Below are 15,632 nucleotides of genomic sequence, written 5' to 3'. Positions count from 1 at the left end.
GCAACTGGGGTCTCTATTTGTATTGATTAAACTATTTTTTTGTTATTTGTAAAAGATATTTTAATCCTTTTTTAGTGTTCCATAGTTTTTGGATGTTATTGTCACAGTTAACTTCTTTGTGAGGAAAATGTTTTAGTGTATAAGTGTATATTTGCTTATTTACTGGGGAATGCATTACATTTAAAATAAGCATCAAGGCAAGTTCTTATATTCTACACTTCTGTGATGGTTTTGAGAGTGGGCAATCATTGTGGAAAATATTGAAGGAAAGACAAAACAAGACACTTACAGAACAAGCAAGTTGTCCACTTCTTGATAAGCTATATCTGCTTGATATGTTTAATACTTAATTGTGAGCTACACACTCTGAATGGTCCTATCATTTGCCAAACTATTTCCTATTGTTTCAAAATTTTCTTATGTTTTTGATAGTCCTGTCAAGTAATCTGAATTTTGTTTTGCCTTGTATATCTGCCTCTCGTAATATATTTTTTCTTCTGGTAAGAGGAGGCCATGCATGATGTTTCAAACTTTGTATGCCTTTAGTAGGCCATTAAAACAACATAATTTGCAAGTAGTAAGGTGCACTACTCTGGCAATTCCGAGAAAATGCAAGAGAAGTTTTACACATCTGTTACATAACTGACATCTCTGTGCAAAGGTGCCAGTCATAAGAAGTTGTTGTGGTCAAGTGGTTAGCATTCATGCTTTGCAAATGGGTCATGGGGGAGGTGACAGTTTGAATCCCTGTGGCACTTAATTTTTTAATCAATTTTTTTTTTTTATTTATGACTGGTCACAATATTTAATTTATGTGAAATTTGAAAGGTAATATAATGAAGAGGAAAAAAAGAAACATGCATTTTCATGAAGTTGTAGTGAATTTCATATGTTACTTGACTATTTACTATTTGTAATTAAATTTTCAAGGACAAGTGACAGGCTTGGAAAGCTCAAGTCAAACCTCGATAAATAATTATGCGAATGATGTTATTCACATTCAGTAATATAGTAGGTCACAATTTGCCAGACCACAATAGTAATGTAGAATTACTCGTCGGGTGTGCTCTACACATCACACATTGCAGGATGGTATTTGTCTTACAGACATGGAAAACGTAAATTGAAACTTCATGCAAATAGTTCTTGCTAATAGAAGTTTTTTTTTTTTCAAAATGTCATATAAATGAAATAATGTGACCAGTGATGATAAAAAAAGTGATTAAAAAAGTTAGTGGTAGCAGGATTCGAACCACAGCCTCCTCAGCACAGAATGACTTCTTATGACTGGCACCTTTGCACAGGTACATCAGTTACATAGTAGACGCGTAAGACTTCTCTTGTGATTTTCTCAGAATTGCCAGAGTAGTGCACCTTACTATTTGCACATTGTTTTTTTAATGGCCCACTAATGGTGTACAAAGTTTGAAGTAAATGTGTGATCCCAATGTCGTGGCCTCCCCTTGTGAGTAATACTTTGACACAATACATATCTTATATGAAAACTTTGTTGGTTTTGACAGGGGCCCTGAGACACAATGATGAAATGTTATTACTCCTGAAAGCAACAAGTGTAGCAACAGTGAACTGCTTACGACAGTGCCTTTCAATTCTGGAGCAGCAGCAGGCTGCTGCTTCCATTGCAGCCAATAACTCGAAGAGGCATCCACCTCCAAATCGACCAAACAATTCTCATTTTGTGTCGTATGCAGAAATCAGCACAAACAAAATAACAGTGCCAGGTGCAAATAGTGGTGCCTTAACATCAGTCTCTACAACTTCATTGGAAAGCAATACCAGCAGGTCTGGTACAAGTGCTTCATCTCTGCCAGACTGTGTACCATATAGACAGACAGGCTTCATATCATACCTGGAAGCACCAGATGAGAAGGAAGGGTATATTACCATTAAAATTTTTATGGTCTTAAATCAGACACATTTTTTAGCTCTTAATGTACATTGATTTCTTTTCTGCAGTGCTGAGCTCTCAAACATTAATTTCAAAATTTTCTTCATTTAGGAATATTGACAGATGATAACGTTTACAAATGTAAAATTTCTCCTCAGCTGGACATTTACATACTGTATTTAAAAATAATTGTTTGGCAAAAATATGTTTTCCAGTTCGTTGTACTTTTTTAGTATTTGAATGTTTTTTTTTTTTTTTATGTAAGAAATGGTTGGTAATTATGGGAAATGTTGGTAGTTTTGAGCCAATAATTGGCTCAATCAAACAGTTGTAAGAAATGTAGCATAATGTCATTCCATTTCGTAATTTTTGTGTGAGGCCTGTAAATTGTGTGCAGAACAGCAAATACAACTCGTGAAGGATTTGTAAATGTTCTCTCTGTCTCAGTAAGGGCATATGAGTCTTGTAATAGGTGCTATCAAAGTATGTTCATGCTTCACTAGGCCTATCACTCGTATACATTAACCTGCATTCAGTCAAGCAAGTTAATTTTAGTGTTCACACTGTATATAATTGATTGAAGAACAAAAAAAAAGCTTCATTGTTCGTGATCCATAAAATAAACTCTTGCTGCAGATCTTATTGTAAGGAATGTGTTACTACCATTGCCTTCAAGTGCCTGTTAAATAGACTTTTTAACAGCCAGATAACATTGTTTGTTACGCCATACTAGTTCCATCTGTGTTACCAAACAATGTATGCAATGTTCATATGTGTAGTGCAGGAAAGTGCACTGGCAAATGAAATACAAAGCTTCTTGGCAGATTAAGAAGAGGAGGAGGAGGAGGAGGAGGAGGAGGAGGAGGAGATCCAATGATGATGAAAAAGTTGAAATAAAATGCAAACAAAATGTTAATGTTGACTAAAATCACGTTGTGCTAATTACAGCAAGAGTGATACCATGTTGAGTATCTATCCAGAACAAGAAGCAAATTATATACAATAAATATCCTGTAGATGATACGGGTAAATGTGTTGTTCTGTTTCTATTTCTGTCATGATATGAAATGCCAAATGTGTGAAAAGTTCACAGGTTTCGTGTGGAAATAAGATGCCTAATTTAATTTTTTTTTTAAATTTAAAGGCATATCACATTAAAGTTTACACAAAAATGAAGCTTCAGAATTATTCAGGTGAAACGTGGATTCATGGACATTACACTGTCAATAAATGTTAACTAATTGACAGTGTACTTGGAGTATATTCAAACAAAAGTGCCAGTCGTTGTTTAATTGTTGTGCTATGCAGGGTGTTGATGTATAGATGTTTAGTGTGTGACTGTACTCCTCTTGTAAAAATATTGGAGTGTACACTATTACTCTCGCCTCTCCTTGTTTCTCATATGTAAAGATGATGGTGCTGACACCCTGGCCAAGCCTTCAATTTGTTTTGTTGGCTAGTAACGATAATAACAACAAAAAATACAAATACAAATGATGATGATGATGATGATGATGATAGAACAAGAATGCATATAGATTACTTCATTCTACAAATGAAGTGCGTAAGAAAAGAGGAAAGTGTTGGCATGGCCTATTATTTGGAGCCAGTCCGACATTTTCCTGAAATGACTTAGGAAAACCCTATCTGTTGTTATTTTCCATACTGTAACCTTTGTGTGTCCTGATTGGACTGTCTTTTTATTATGTATGATGTCTTTTACTGTATATGACTCTGTATGACCATCCTGCTGAACACATGTATCTCAGTCACAGATGACTACTGATAGTTTTTAGGGTCCGAGCAAAACCCTAGTCTTGGTGCTGTAGTTCTTCAAGTTGAAGTAAATATTTACAGTGGTTACCAGTATTGCCCAAGCTGTTTCTAAATGAGACTGGGAAGGAGGACAGATGTATACCATATTTAATATTTAGGTTACTGTTTTATGCAGTTTCAGATGAGCAGAACAACTAAACATGTTTCCATTGAATGATGTATGCTAGGGGCTTTATTCATTTGAAACAGATGTGATCTTATCTTGGAAAGTATTGTGGCAAATATGTTGTACTAAATTGTCTTGCAATGATTTTTTCACTGCTGAGCTTAACAGTTCTTCTCACAGTAAAGTAATTAATATTATGAAGTGAGTGTTGTTAGTAAGACTTCATTAAGTATAGAAGTTTATGGCCACAATAGTTTTTTAAAATTTCCTGGAAACTGATTTTGTTCTTCCATACAGTAGAGCGTTGATTATCCAAATGTCAGTCAACCTGATGACTGCATAACTGAACTGTTACTTGCTCGCACATGTCACCCTCCACCCTGCTACAAACACGGATGCTGTTCACAAGGAGAACCTCTCTCTTGTCCCATTCTACCAAAAAGGCAGTTCAGTTTAATGCAAATCTTGGAGGGCTGTCATATTTCAAAGCAAGCATGGACTGATTAAAACACTTTAAGTAAAGACACAGCATTTGTGAGCATCAAATACAAGGGGAAATGTGTCTCTTGGTTTTTCAGCAGCTGATTCTTTCGAAATCTAACTAAGGGATGTATTGAGGGAAAAAGATGGTGCTCATGAAGACATTTGCAATTCTAACAAAACTGAGCCCAGTTGGAAAACTTTGACAATAAAAACTTGTGCTTCGTGTTGTGAATTAGCAGGTGATGGTCCTAAAATAAGCAAGGATCGTATAATGGCTTTAACTTGTGCTAATGCTGCTGTTATCCATTGATTGCCTATGCTCGTCATTGGTAAAAGTAAGAAATGGCATTGTTTCAAAAATGTTAATATATCCGCAATGCCTGTTGTTTGCACCCCACAGAAGCATGCATGGATGGATAGTACAATTTTCACAGAATGGGTTATAAAAAGTTTCATACCTTCCATAAAAGCACAGCAGTTAAAGAACGGCAAAAGGAAGAAAACATTACTGCCTCGAACACAGCACCAACTCATCCATCATGCGATACCATAAACAAAAAGGACGAGTTCATGAAAATAATATTTCTTCCACCCAACATAACCTCCTTACTTCAGCTCTTGGATCAAGGCACTGTCGAGACTTTCAAATGGTATTGCAGGAAAGAATTGTTACATAAGTTATTGTTAGAAATAGAATAGAAGAGGAAGGAGAAGACAGCCTGTTAAGAAATCGAAAAAGTGTTGCTTTGAAAGATGTCCTACACAACTGGAGCAGCATGGGGTAGTGTAAAGGAACAGAGTTTAAAAGAAGCCTGGAATAAAATTTTGGGTATGGTGGAAAGTTTTTAAGAGTCTAATTGGAAATGATGAACAGAATATGTCTGAAATGCTCAATATGCTGAAAAATTCAATTACCATGAATGGGATGAAGACGTTGAAGAATGGATGAACGTTGACAATTTAGATCCAGAGTGCCAAATCGTGCAAGATAGTGAAATTGTAAACTTTATCACTGATAAAACTGATGTCACCAGCATCTCAACAACTGGTGGCCCAAAAAATGTGGATGAAAATATACGAGCTGCTTCCGAAGCATTTACATGTTTAATTACTGCCTTGCAATGGTTTGCAACTCAAGATGAAAGTAACTAGTAAGCACATGGCTTAGCTGCTTGTAAGCAGGCAGGCTTGCTTAGTCAGGAAAAATTAAGGATTTTCTAAGTATTAATTCTATACATATGTCCTGTACATATAAAATGCATATGTATTATATATTTTTTTCTTTACTAAGCTGTACTATACATATTCCTATTGTACTTGCATTTGGGATAATGAGAGATTAATGTTGTTATAAATATATGTAGTTTTTATGGGTAAAATGGTAAATAAAAGTATACAGTTCCATTATCGGAATAAACCAGTTTTTCGAACATCAGCGTCCTCCAATTAGTTTGGATTGATCTGGCAGCTTTTTGCTGTTTATTACTTTATCACCACCACATTTGTTGTTGGGCTTATTTGAGTAATACATAAAGATTGACACCCCCTTGTATGTGTGCAACCCCCCCCCCCCCCCCCCTCTCTCTCTCTCTCTCTCTCTCTCTCTCTCTCTCTCTCTCTCTCTCTCTCTCTCTCTCTCTTTCTCGGTGGTGTGAGGCTTGTGTGTGTCTACCATATGGGTAGCCATTTTGTAGGTTCAGTTGCATCAGAGGAGTACCTTTTGAGGAGCCATTACAACATATAGTTCCTGATGTTCGTGAATGGCTGACTAATCATAACTTTTAACTTTAACCATCATGCCCTTGTTGTGTTAATACTGCAAAAAGCTGAAAAGCAAAGGGAATCTACAGCCATCATATTTCATGGAGCTATAAAGTTTTACTGTATGGTTTAATGATGATGGCATCCTCTTGGAAAATATGAGCTGTCTTCATAAAGTATTGAACCTTTAGTGGTCAGAAATACATTTATGCTTTGGAGGCACAGAACTCTAATCCCCTTCAAAGTCGTGTCCTTGTTAATGCACACACTTTTACTAGCACTTCTGCTATTGTTGGAAACACTTCTGGAACACACTTTTGGAATGGTGATTGGCTGGACCGTGGAATTCAGCGTGATGTCGTCTCTTGACTCAAATCATTTTTGGGGTGTTTTAACCTTAGGAAGTAGCCAAAAGTCACATGAAATCATGTCTGGGGAATAGGTAGTCTGATTAACCACAGGAATATTGTGTTTGCTGAAGAAAGTCTAAATCAAATATGCAGAATGGGTAAGTGAATTATTATGATGAAGCTGCCAAGCTTTTGCTACCTACAGATCTGGCCATTTGCATCACACAGCATCATAAAGGCAACAGAGGACCTTGGGGTGTGTTTGTTTGTGATGGTTGGGCCTTGTGTTGTGTACTCATATTACACCACTCCTTGAGAGTTGAAGAAACTGACTGACATGACCTTGACATTGCTGCAGACCTGTTATACTTTCTTTTTCCTCGAGAATGTCGGATGTTTCCACTGTGGTAACTGTATCTTGGTTTCTGCATCATACCCATAAATCCAAGTTTCATCATCCATGATCACAGTGTCCAGAAAGTTAGGGTTACTGTTTGTATTGTCCAGCGTGTCCCATGCTATTTCCAGATGGTGGTGTTTCTGCTCTATTGTCAGCAGGTTTGGTATGAATTTTGCAGATGGTCTTCTCATATGCAAACTGTCGGTCAAATTTGAATGTGCAAATCCAATTATTACCCCTGTCTCATTTGTAAGTTACCATACACTGGTGCAGTTGCTGTCCATGACCAAAGTCCGCACTTGCTCAATGACATTGCCAATTTGGCTTGTTGAGTGTCTGCCTGAACATGGTTCACTGTCTATTGATATTTAGCAGATTTGATTCAATTGTATCACTCCTTTATCTGTGAATTTCTTGTGACATTGTCCATGAAAAACATGTTGAATCTGGCAAGTGGTTTCCAGGTGGCAAAAGTTAATGCAGTATTTCTGCCCAGTAGTTTTCTCATTTTTCAATTCATGTCCCCTCTTGTCGTCCAACTGCCAGTGACTGATGCTTTCTGTTGATGGGGAAAAAATTCACGAGTGCATGTGGCATGTGAATGCCTCTCACCAAATCTCTGCTGAAGAAAGTCCCCTGCACTTCGTTGGCTTACATGGGAAAGTAGAAGGTTTGATGCTTTTTGAACGCACCTCATATTCCCCCATTCAGATCTGTGGACAGGGTTTACTTAGGAAGGATGTTGTCATCTGGAGGGGAAAAAAAGAACTTGTGTTCTGTGGGTCAACGCATGGAATGCTAAGTGCCTTAACAGGTAGATAGGTTAGAGATTTTAAAAAAATAAATAAATAAATAAAAGACAGATTGTCGAAGTTTCATATAGTGGGAATTAGTGATGTGCAGCAACTGGAAGAATAGGACATTGGGTCAGGTCAGTACAGGATTATCAACACAAAATGAAACACTGGTAATGTGGAAGTAGATCTAATAGTGAATTGGAAAATAGGAATGGTGTAAGCTACTGCGAACAGTGTAGTGAGTGCATTATCGCAGCCAAGATAGAGGGGAAGCCAACACACACCACAGTAATACAACTTTGTATGACAACTAGCACTGCAGATGCTGATGAGATTGAAAGAATATATGATGATATAAAAATCTAATTCAGATAGTTAAGGGAGAAGAAAATTTAACTGTGATGGGAGACTGGAATTCAGTAGTAGGAAGAGGAAGAGAAGAAAAAATAGTAGGCGAATATGGGCTAGGGGAAAGTAATGAAAGAGGGAACTGCCTGGTAGAATTTTGCACAGAGCATGCTGTAATCATTGCTAATGCTTGGTTTAAGAATCATGAAAGAAGGATGTAAACATGGAAGAGACCTGAAGACACCAGGCATTTCAGATAGACTACATAGTATTAAGACATACATTTCAACGTCAGATTGAAAACTGCAAAACATTTCCATGGCAGACGTAAACTCTGATCATAATCTATTGGTTATGAACTGCAGGTTAAAAATGAAGAAATTACAGAAAGATAGAAAATTGAGGAGATGGATTTGAGAGTTTCAAAGGTAGAAGTAGGCAACAATTGACAGAAACAGGGAGGCAGAGCAAAAAGAGAACAAGACTGAGTAGCTTTGAGATGTGAAAAAGTGAAGGTAGCAGAGGATCAATTAGCCAAAAAAAAGGTCAGTAAAAATACTTGGATAATCCACAAGACAGTGAATCAATTACTGACAAGAGAAGATATAAAAATGAAGCAAACGAAACAAGCAAAATGGTATACAGATGTCTGAAAAATGCAATTAACAGAAAGTGCCTAATTGTCAAGCAGGAATGGCTAGACAAGAAATGTAAGGCAGTGGGAACATCTGTGAATATGGAAAAGATAGCTACAGCTTATAGGAAAATTAAAGGAACTTCTGGAGAAAAAAGAAGCACCTGCTTGAATGTTAAGAGATCAGATGAGAAGCCTGTTCTAAGCAAAGGAGGGGACACTGAAAGGTGAAAGGAATGTACTGAGGTTTCATAAAACAGAAGACAGTATTCTAGTAATGCTCATTGAAGAGGAAATAGATTGAGATGAGTTGGGAGATATGACACTGTGAGAAGAATTTGACAGAACAGAGGAAGCTTGAGGTCAAAATTACCCCTGGAGTAGATGGCATTCCCTCAGAATTAGTGTAATCCTATATAGAGATCATCATGACCAAACTATTCCACCTGGTGTACAATTCATATGCGACTGCGAAATACCCTCAGACTTTGAGATGAATTTAATAATTCCATTTCAGCAGAGGGCAGGTGCTTGCAGTTGTGAATATTACCAAACTATCAGTGCAGTAAGTCATGGTTGCAAAGTGCAGTTACAAATTATTTACAGGAGGATGGTAAAACTGGTAGAAGTCAATCTTGGAAAACATCAGTTTGGGTTCCTGAGAATTGTGGGAAGCATAAGGTAATACAGACCCTATGACATGTAAAATAGGCAGAAGAAAGGAAAACATATGTTGTTATCATTTGTAGATTTGGAGAAGGTTTTTGGCAGTGTTGACTGGAATACCCTCCTAGAAATTCTGAAGGTAGCAAGAATAAAATGCAAGTAGTGACAGATTATCTATAACTTACATGTAAACCAGACTGCAATTGTAATAATAAAAAAATGTGAAAAGGAAGGAGTAGCTGAGAAGGGAATGAGGCAGGGTTGATGCATCATCCCAGTGGTATTCAATCTGCACACTGAGCAAACAGGAAAGAAAACCAGGGAGAAATTTGGAAAGGGAATTAAGATTCAGGAAGAGATTGTAATTCTGTCAGAGACAGCAAAGGGCATGAAAAAGCAGTTGATTGGAATGGGTAGTGTCTTGAAAAGAGGCTATAAAATGATCATCAACAAAAGTAAAACAAGAGTAATAGAATGTAGTAAGATTAAAGCAGTTGATGCTGACGGAATTAGATTAGGAGATCAGCTGCTGAAAGCAGTCTGTAAGTTCTGACAATAAGATAATAGAATTGTTTAAAAATTTAGTGCTACATGAGAGTGCTAGAGATTAAAAACTAACAAAGAGGTACGGAATCAAACTTTGGGGGGGGGGGGGGGGGGGGAGGGGGGAGAAATTTAGTGCATGAGATGATTAAAAGAAGGGACCAGTTAATAGGACACATCCTGAGGCATTGTCTGTTTGGTAATGGAAGGAAGTGTCTTGGGTATGGGGGAGGGGCCGATTGTAGAGAGAAACAAAGGCTGGAATACATTATGCAGGTTGAAACGGATGTAGGTTACGGTGCACATGCAAAGATGAAGAGGCTTGCACACATTAGACTAGTGTACATAATCGTTAAAATGGGTATGAATTACTCATGCATGGTAAAGTGGTTTGTAGAGAATGTAGATGCAGATGTTTTTGTAGACATCAACTGTGTAAAACTTACTGCGCATGTGGAGGCCTGCTTGGGCAGAGTATTAAGTACTTCTCATCAAGATGTTGGCAATTTTGAAATGTTATCACTCCTACATATTCAAGAGGGTAAAAGTATCTTATAATCAATGAAGCTCCTGTTTCACTGAAGTCTGTTTATCTCAAGGTACCTTGCACCAGATCATCTACTGACAAAAGCTAAGAGTGGCTTGAGATTATCAAATTATGGCAGCACTGTGCATCACAGTACATTTTGTGAATAATATTGTTTTTTGGAAGGATATTATATAAAGTATTGCCAATGTGCTGGAAGAGGAATGTGAAAAAGAACTCTGGCAGGAGAAAAATGTAACTTAAAATGTGAGTAATGATTTTATAAAAACATTTTGATTGTAATGCTTAAAATAATTGTGCTTCCAGAGCACATCAAAGTGGGTTTAATGGGGCTGAGTGTGAGAGAAAATCTATTGAAACAAAATGAATGCACTGTTTCAAACTCCAGCAGTTCAACGGCATTACTCTAGCATATCAAGGAGAGGCAGCTTGTAGAAAATGGAGCAAAGTCAGTCATGGAAGAGTTACCTGTTTGTCCTTGAAAGTTTGCTTTTGTAGTCATGTGACTCGTATTGTATGAAATAATTTGCAGCCTGTATAATTTGTGGAAAAATAAATGGAGAAACTCACTATGGCAACTCATGTAAAAAAGGCCTACACAGCACTATAGCATTTGTTACTCACAACTTCATTTTATCTAGTTGTGATAATGATAGTTGGGAGGACTGACTTTTTTTACATAGACCCAGCCAGGTAATGCTACCAGAAACTTCTGTTTTTCCAAGTGCCCTTGCATTAAACTGTGTTACCGTTTACACATCATCGGCCCAGACCTGTACAACACAATTTACCAAAGTTTGTCCACCACCTTTCAGGATCCAGCTTTTCCATTGCCACACAGTGATCACTGGTAGGGTCAGTGGAATGTCAGTTCCACCACACATGGAACTTGCAACCGTGGTTTCTCTCTGTATTGTCTATCGATCTTGACAACACCTAATTGTCAAGTCTGTCACATCTGGAAGCACTTCACAAAAAACATTAAGGGAAACTTTCACAACTGTTTTAACATCATATAGGTAACTGGATATAGAAAAAAGGTGTTTCATTTCCTCCCTTGATGTGCCTCAAAAGACTATTATTCCCTTGTCGGTTATGAGTATTGAATTCACTGGTTACAGAGAAAATATTTTGGAGGAGATATTTAGTTCTGGTCTTGTCTGGGGTCCAGAACCACATGACTCATTTCTTTTTATGTATGTTCAGAACAAATGTTGCTGGTGGCTCTCTTCACAGTAGACTTTCCTGAACAAACAGCACCTGGTAAAGTTTTCATGATTTTGAGAAGACCTAAAATATTACTTTGAACAGCTCCAGTAATGTAAGTTTTGTGGATGTTTTTTATGTTAACATGCTTCTGTCTCTTTCTTGGACATTTTAGACATTGAATAGATGACTTTCTGCTCAACCATCTTGACTAGGGTAATGGTGCCCCTTAATATGTTTACAGAACATCTTTACTGTCACAATCAGACAAAGAATTTTTGTGATAAAGGAGTTCTGTTGAATATTCCTTATTCATGGATTGTTTCTCTATTTCATTCCCCTCTTCTTTTTACCTGGGATTCGTGTTTATTACTTTGCTAAGTGTAAAATGATAACTGATCAGGATCATGTAAAATTTTACAGAAGAAAATATCTGAGAAACAGACTGTATTGTAAAACTATAAAGTAAATCATGTTACATCTGGACTGAACACGACCGTGCAAAGGCACTTGAACCATAGAAAAACTTATTTCTGTATGCGCCAGTTTGGTACTCTCCGACTTCCACCCATTTTCACGTTTAGAGAAAATTGTGACTAAAGAACCTTTTGGTTCTGATGGAGAGGCTATAGCACCTGTAGATGAGTTGTTTTTGCATACCTTCCAGAAAGCAAATACACTCACTATAATAGCTTTGGATGAAGTGCATTGGCCTAAATGTGGGATGTGTCAAAAAACAGGGTACTTTTGCACTTTGATGTATTTCACTGCCAGGCAGAGGAATTATTTTGTTCCTCACAAAAACTTTTATTGATGAAACTATGTGGCAATGGTATACCAGCTTCCAATCACTGAATTTTGATAATGTGACTTTTACCATCTCATTATTATGCTGTGTTGTCTAACATGAGTTTTTGTTACTCCTGTGGGTTAACCTGTGACTGTGTTGCTTGTTATATGAGTCTGTATTCTGTGTTTTAATGGAGTGAATTATAGTTTTTGACAGTATGGCTGCTTTAGCCCGCCCGGTTGTCCGTGCGGTCTAACGCACGGCATTCCGGGCGGGAAGGAGCGCCTGGTCCCTGGCACGAATCCGCCCGGCGGATTTGTGTCAAGGTCCAGTGAACCGGCAAGTCTGTGGATGGTTTTTAGGCGGTTTTCCATCTGCCTCGGCAAATGCGGGCTGGTTCTGCTTATTCCACCTCAGTTACACTATGTCGGCGATTGCTGCGCAAACAAGTTCTCCACGTACGCGTACACCACCATACTCTACCACGCAAACTTAGGGGTTACACTCGTCTGGTGTGAGATGTTCCCTGGGGGGGGGGGGGGGGGGGGGTCAACCGGGGGCCGAACCGCACAATAACCCTGGGTTTGGTGTGGGGCGGCGGAGGGGTGAAGTGGACTGCGGTAGTCGTCGTGGGGTTGTGGACCACTGCGGCTGCAGCGGGGACAGAGCCACTCCATCGTTTCTAGGTCCCCAGTGAACATACAATACAGTACAATACAATGGCTGCTTTGAATATTATATGAAGAATTACGTCTCTCTATTAGTTAAGAATTAGAGGAGTTTGGTATGGTTTTGAGATGTGTGTTGTATGTAAACTACCTCTTAAGCATAGAGCATGAAGATTTTAATTTGTGTGTTTTTGTATATTAGCACTTACACATGCCACTGCTCTTACACATTTCATTTAGATTTGGACTACTTCCTAGTTTTTACATTGTAACCAACATTCAACTTTTTATAGTCTTTTGTGTATGCTGAAGGCTCCATTATTATTGAGCATCAAGCAACCTGTCACCACAGACTCCCTTCCCAACCTACTGACTCTGTACTTCACACCAAAACTTTATATAACCTTTAACAGAAGAAACTTGGCACCAGTAGGTTTACTCTTACAAAACTTGAGACAGGACCTCTTCAGTATTCGTGTGCTGCAGCTCTCACTCAGAAAGTGGAACTAAAGAATGAAACTGCTGTTCCCTACTTAAAATATACTGCAGTTTATGACATAGATATATAAAATGAAGCAACACAGTGGTTCCAGTATTATTTTATTGTCATTGGTGGGATTATTTTTATGAAAAATATCAAGACTCTAGTATGGTGGTGGACAGGGGTGGGAGTATGATTTAAATTTTACTTCCTGCATCTTATTGATTATTGTGTTTTGTATCTGTTACTGCACCCTTCAATTTTTGTTACTATTTTATTAATTGGAATACTTCTCATTGTTGTCAAATTTTCATTTAGTGTACCTGAAACACAACCATGGCCCACAAATTTATCATCACCACCACCATCACCACCACCATCACCAACATCTGTCGATGCTTCATTAGGTGAGTTGTTTGAAATCTCTTTTTAGTTTAATATAGAAATGGAAATAAACCTGACCTAAACATTAGTGGCTAAGCATACGTGCATCAGTTTACTGCTTTCCTAGATTCTTTCTTAGCAACTTCTGCTGCAAGTACTGTAGCTGCCCTTAGTTAAAATAATGCAGTTACAAAATGTACACTTCTGTATTTTTTTACTTGTGAGGTATGCTGCTTTGTTCTGCTTTCCTGCATCATCAAGTGTTCCCCATTAGGTTCAGTGTTGTACTTAATTAGCTTTTTCTGTTTTTGAAAGCCTACTAGTTGAATATGTTTCAAAGAAAGATCAGTGCCATTGTGAGGAGATTGTTACATGAGTCTGTACTATAAGAATGCAAAGCATAAAGCATTCACCTTGAATTTCTTTAAATAAATGTTTGTGTTCAAAGCGTACCATAAACATTTGTGGTGTGCATACTGTAAGACCTTCAGTACACGCACCATCAGATTATTTGACTTGTCGCTCTAGCGAAGTAGACGAGTGTCAGCAATATGTCTCGTGGTCTTATCGTGGCGTGTTTATCTTCTGCCATTAGGTCAGACGATAGAAATGCCACTTGCACGCTTAGAGTAGCAGATTGATGGTGACCAACTTTAAACAGAACTCGATTAATTTTCACACACATTTATTAAAATAATAACAATCATAAACCTTACTTAACTTGATTCTGGATGCTATTTACAATTGACAATCTGAAGTTCCTTTGGTCTTGGTACGTTAATCTTATTCTCACATATCTCTGATACTTGACAAAGTGTCTATTCATTTATCTTCATAGCTATGTATGATAATCTTATTAGGCGCAGACTAAAACATGACTATAGACTGGTACAGACAAATGCAGACTAATGCAGACTGGTATATACTGACTAATCGGAGGTCTGTACACTCGTTATAATACCTCGAGCATTCAGGTATCACTGCGCGAGTGTGAGCTGCGAGGAGAAAAGGTTCTATGTTAGCAGCAATCTCATTGGCTGCGTTACCTATTAATACGCGGATCAGCGGAAGCAGAATTTGGTCCATCTCTAAGACAGCACCATCTCGTAGTGTGGAGACGGACGAGCGCAGCGCCTGCGTTGTTGTGCTTAGCAGGGCGCGCTCTAATGGGAAAGTTGTGTACGCGCTGACTACGCGAAACTATGTACACAACAACATTTGTTTCTCTCTCTCTCTCTCTCTCTCTCTCTCTCTCTCTCTCTCTCTCTGTGTGTGTGTGTGTGTGTGTGTGTGTGTGTGTGTGTGTGTGTGTGTGTGTGTGTGTGTGCGCGTGTGTGTGCGTGTGTGTGCGTGCGCGCGCGCGCAATGACCTCAGTAGTTGAGCGCCCTTAAACCCCCCCCCCCCAAAAAAAAAAAAAAAAAAAACTCTGCGCGTGTCCGTGCCCGTGCGCGTGCGCTTATGGGCTTTAAAATGCAAGTGTGATGAAAATAAAATCCCCGTTTTTACGTTTTCAAAGTAAGAATGGTAGAAAGAGAGGAAGGACCTCCAGTACTCTTGGTATACATAAATAATACAACAGATAGGATCAGCAGCACTAAAAGATTGTTCATTGATCATGCTGTTGGCTACAGGAAAGTATAGTTGTTGGACATGATAAAAAATGCAGCAGGACTTTAACAAAATTTCCACTTTAAGTATGTGAAAATGCAATCTAATACTACT

The 15,632-nt window shown here is 38.1% G+C and overlaps 1 protein-coding gene across 4 annotated transcripts in view; it reads left to right on the top strand.

Moving 5' to 3' along the window:
* Window positions 1-15,632, top strand: part of LOC126183372 (oxysterol-binding protein-related protein 11-like) — a 194,370-nt gene that overhangs the window by 63,600 nt on the left and 115,138 nt on the right. For all 4 annotated transcript variants that reach the window (XM_049925303.1, XM_049925305.1, XM_049925302.1 and 1 more), the window contains 2 exons: window positions 1,524-1,896; window positions 13,844-13,932. In XM_049925303.1, coding sequence (XP_049781260.1) covers window positions 1,524-1,896; window positions 13,844-13,932 — 462 coding nt within the window. The remainder of the gene's footprint in view (window positions 1-1,523; window positions 1,897-13,843; window positions 13,933-15,632) is intronic.

The sequence above is a fragment of the Schistocerca cancellata genome, chromosome 4 (genome assembly GCF_023864275.1).
Source record: "Schistocerca cancellata isolate TAMUIC-IGC-003103 chromosome 4, iqSchCanc2.1, whole genome shotgun sequence".
Classification (NCBI taxonomy): domain Eukaryota; kingdom Metazoa; phylum Arthropoda; class Insecta; order Orthoptera; family Acrididae; genus Schistocerca; species Schistocerca cancellata.
Note: the sequence above shows the minus strand (reverse complement) of the source record. Positions and strands in the feature narration are given on the sequence as shown.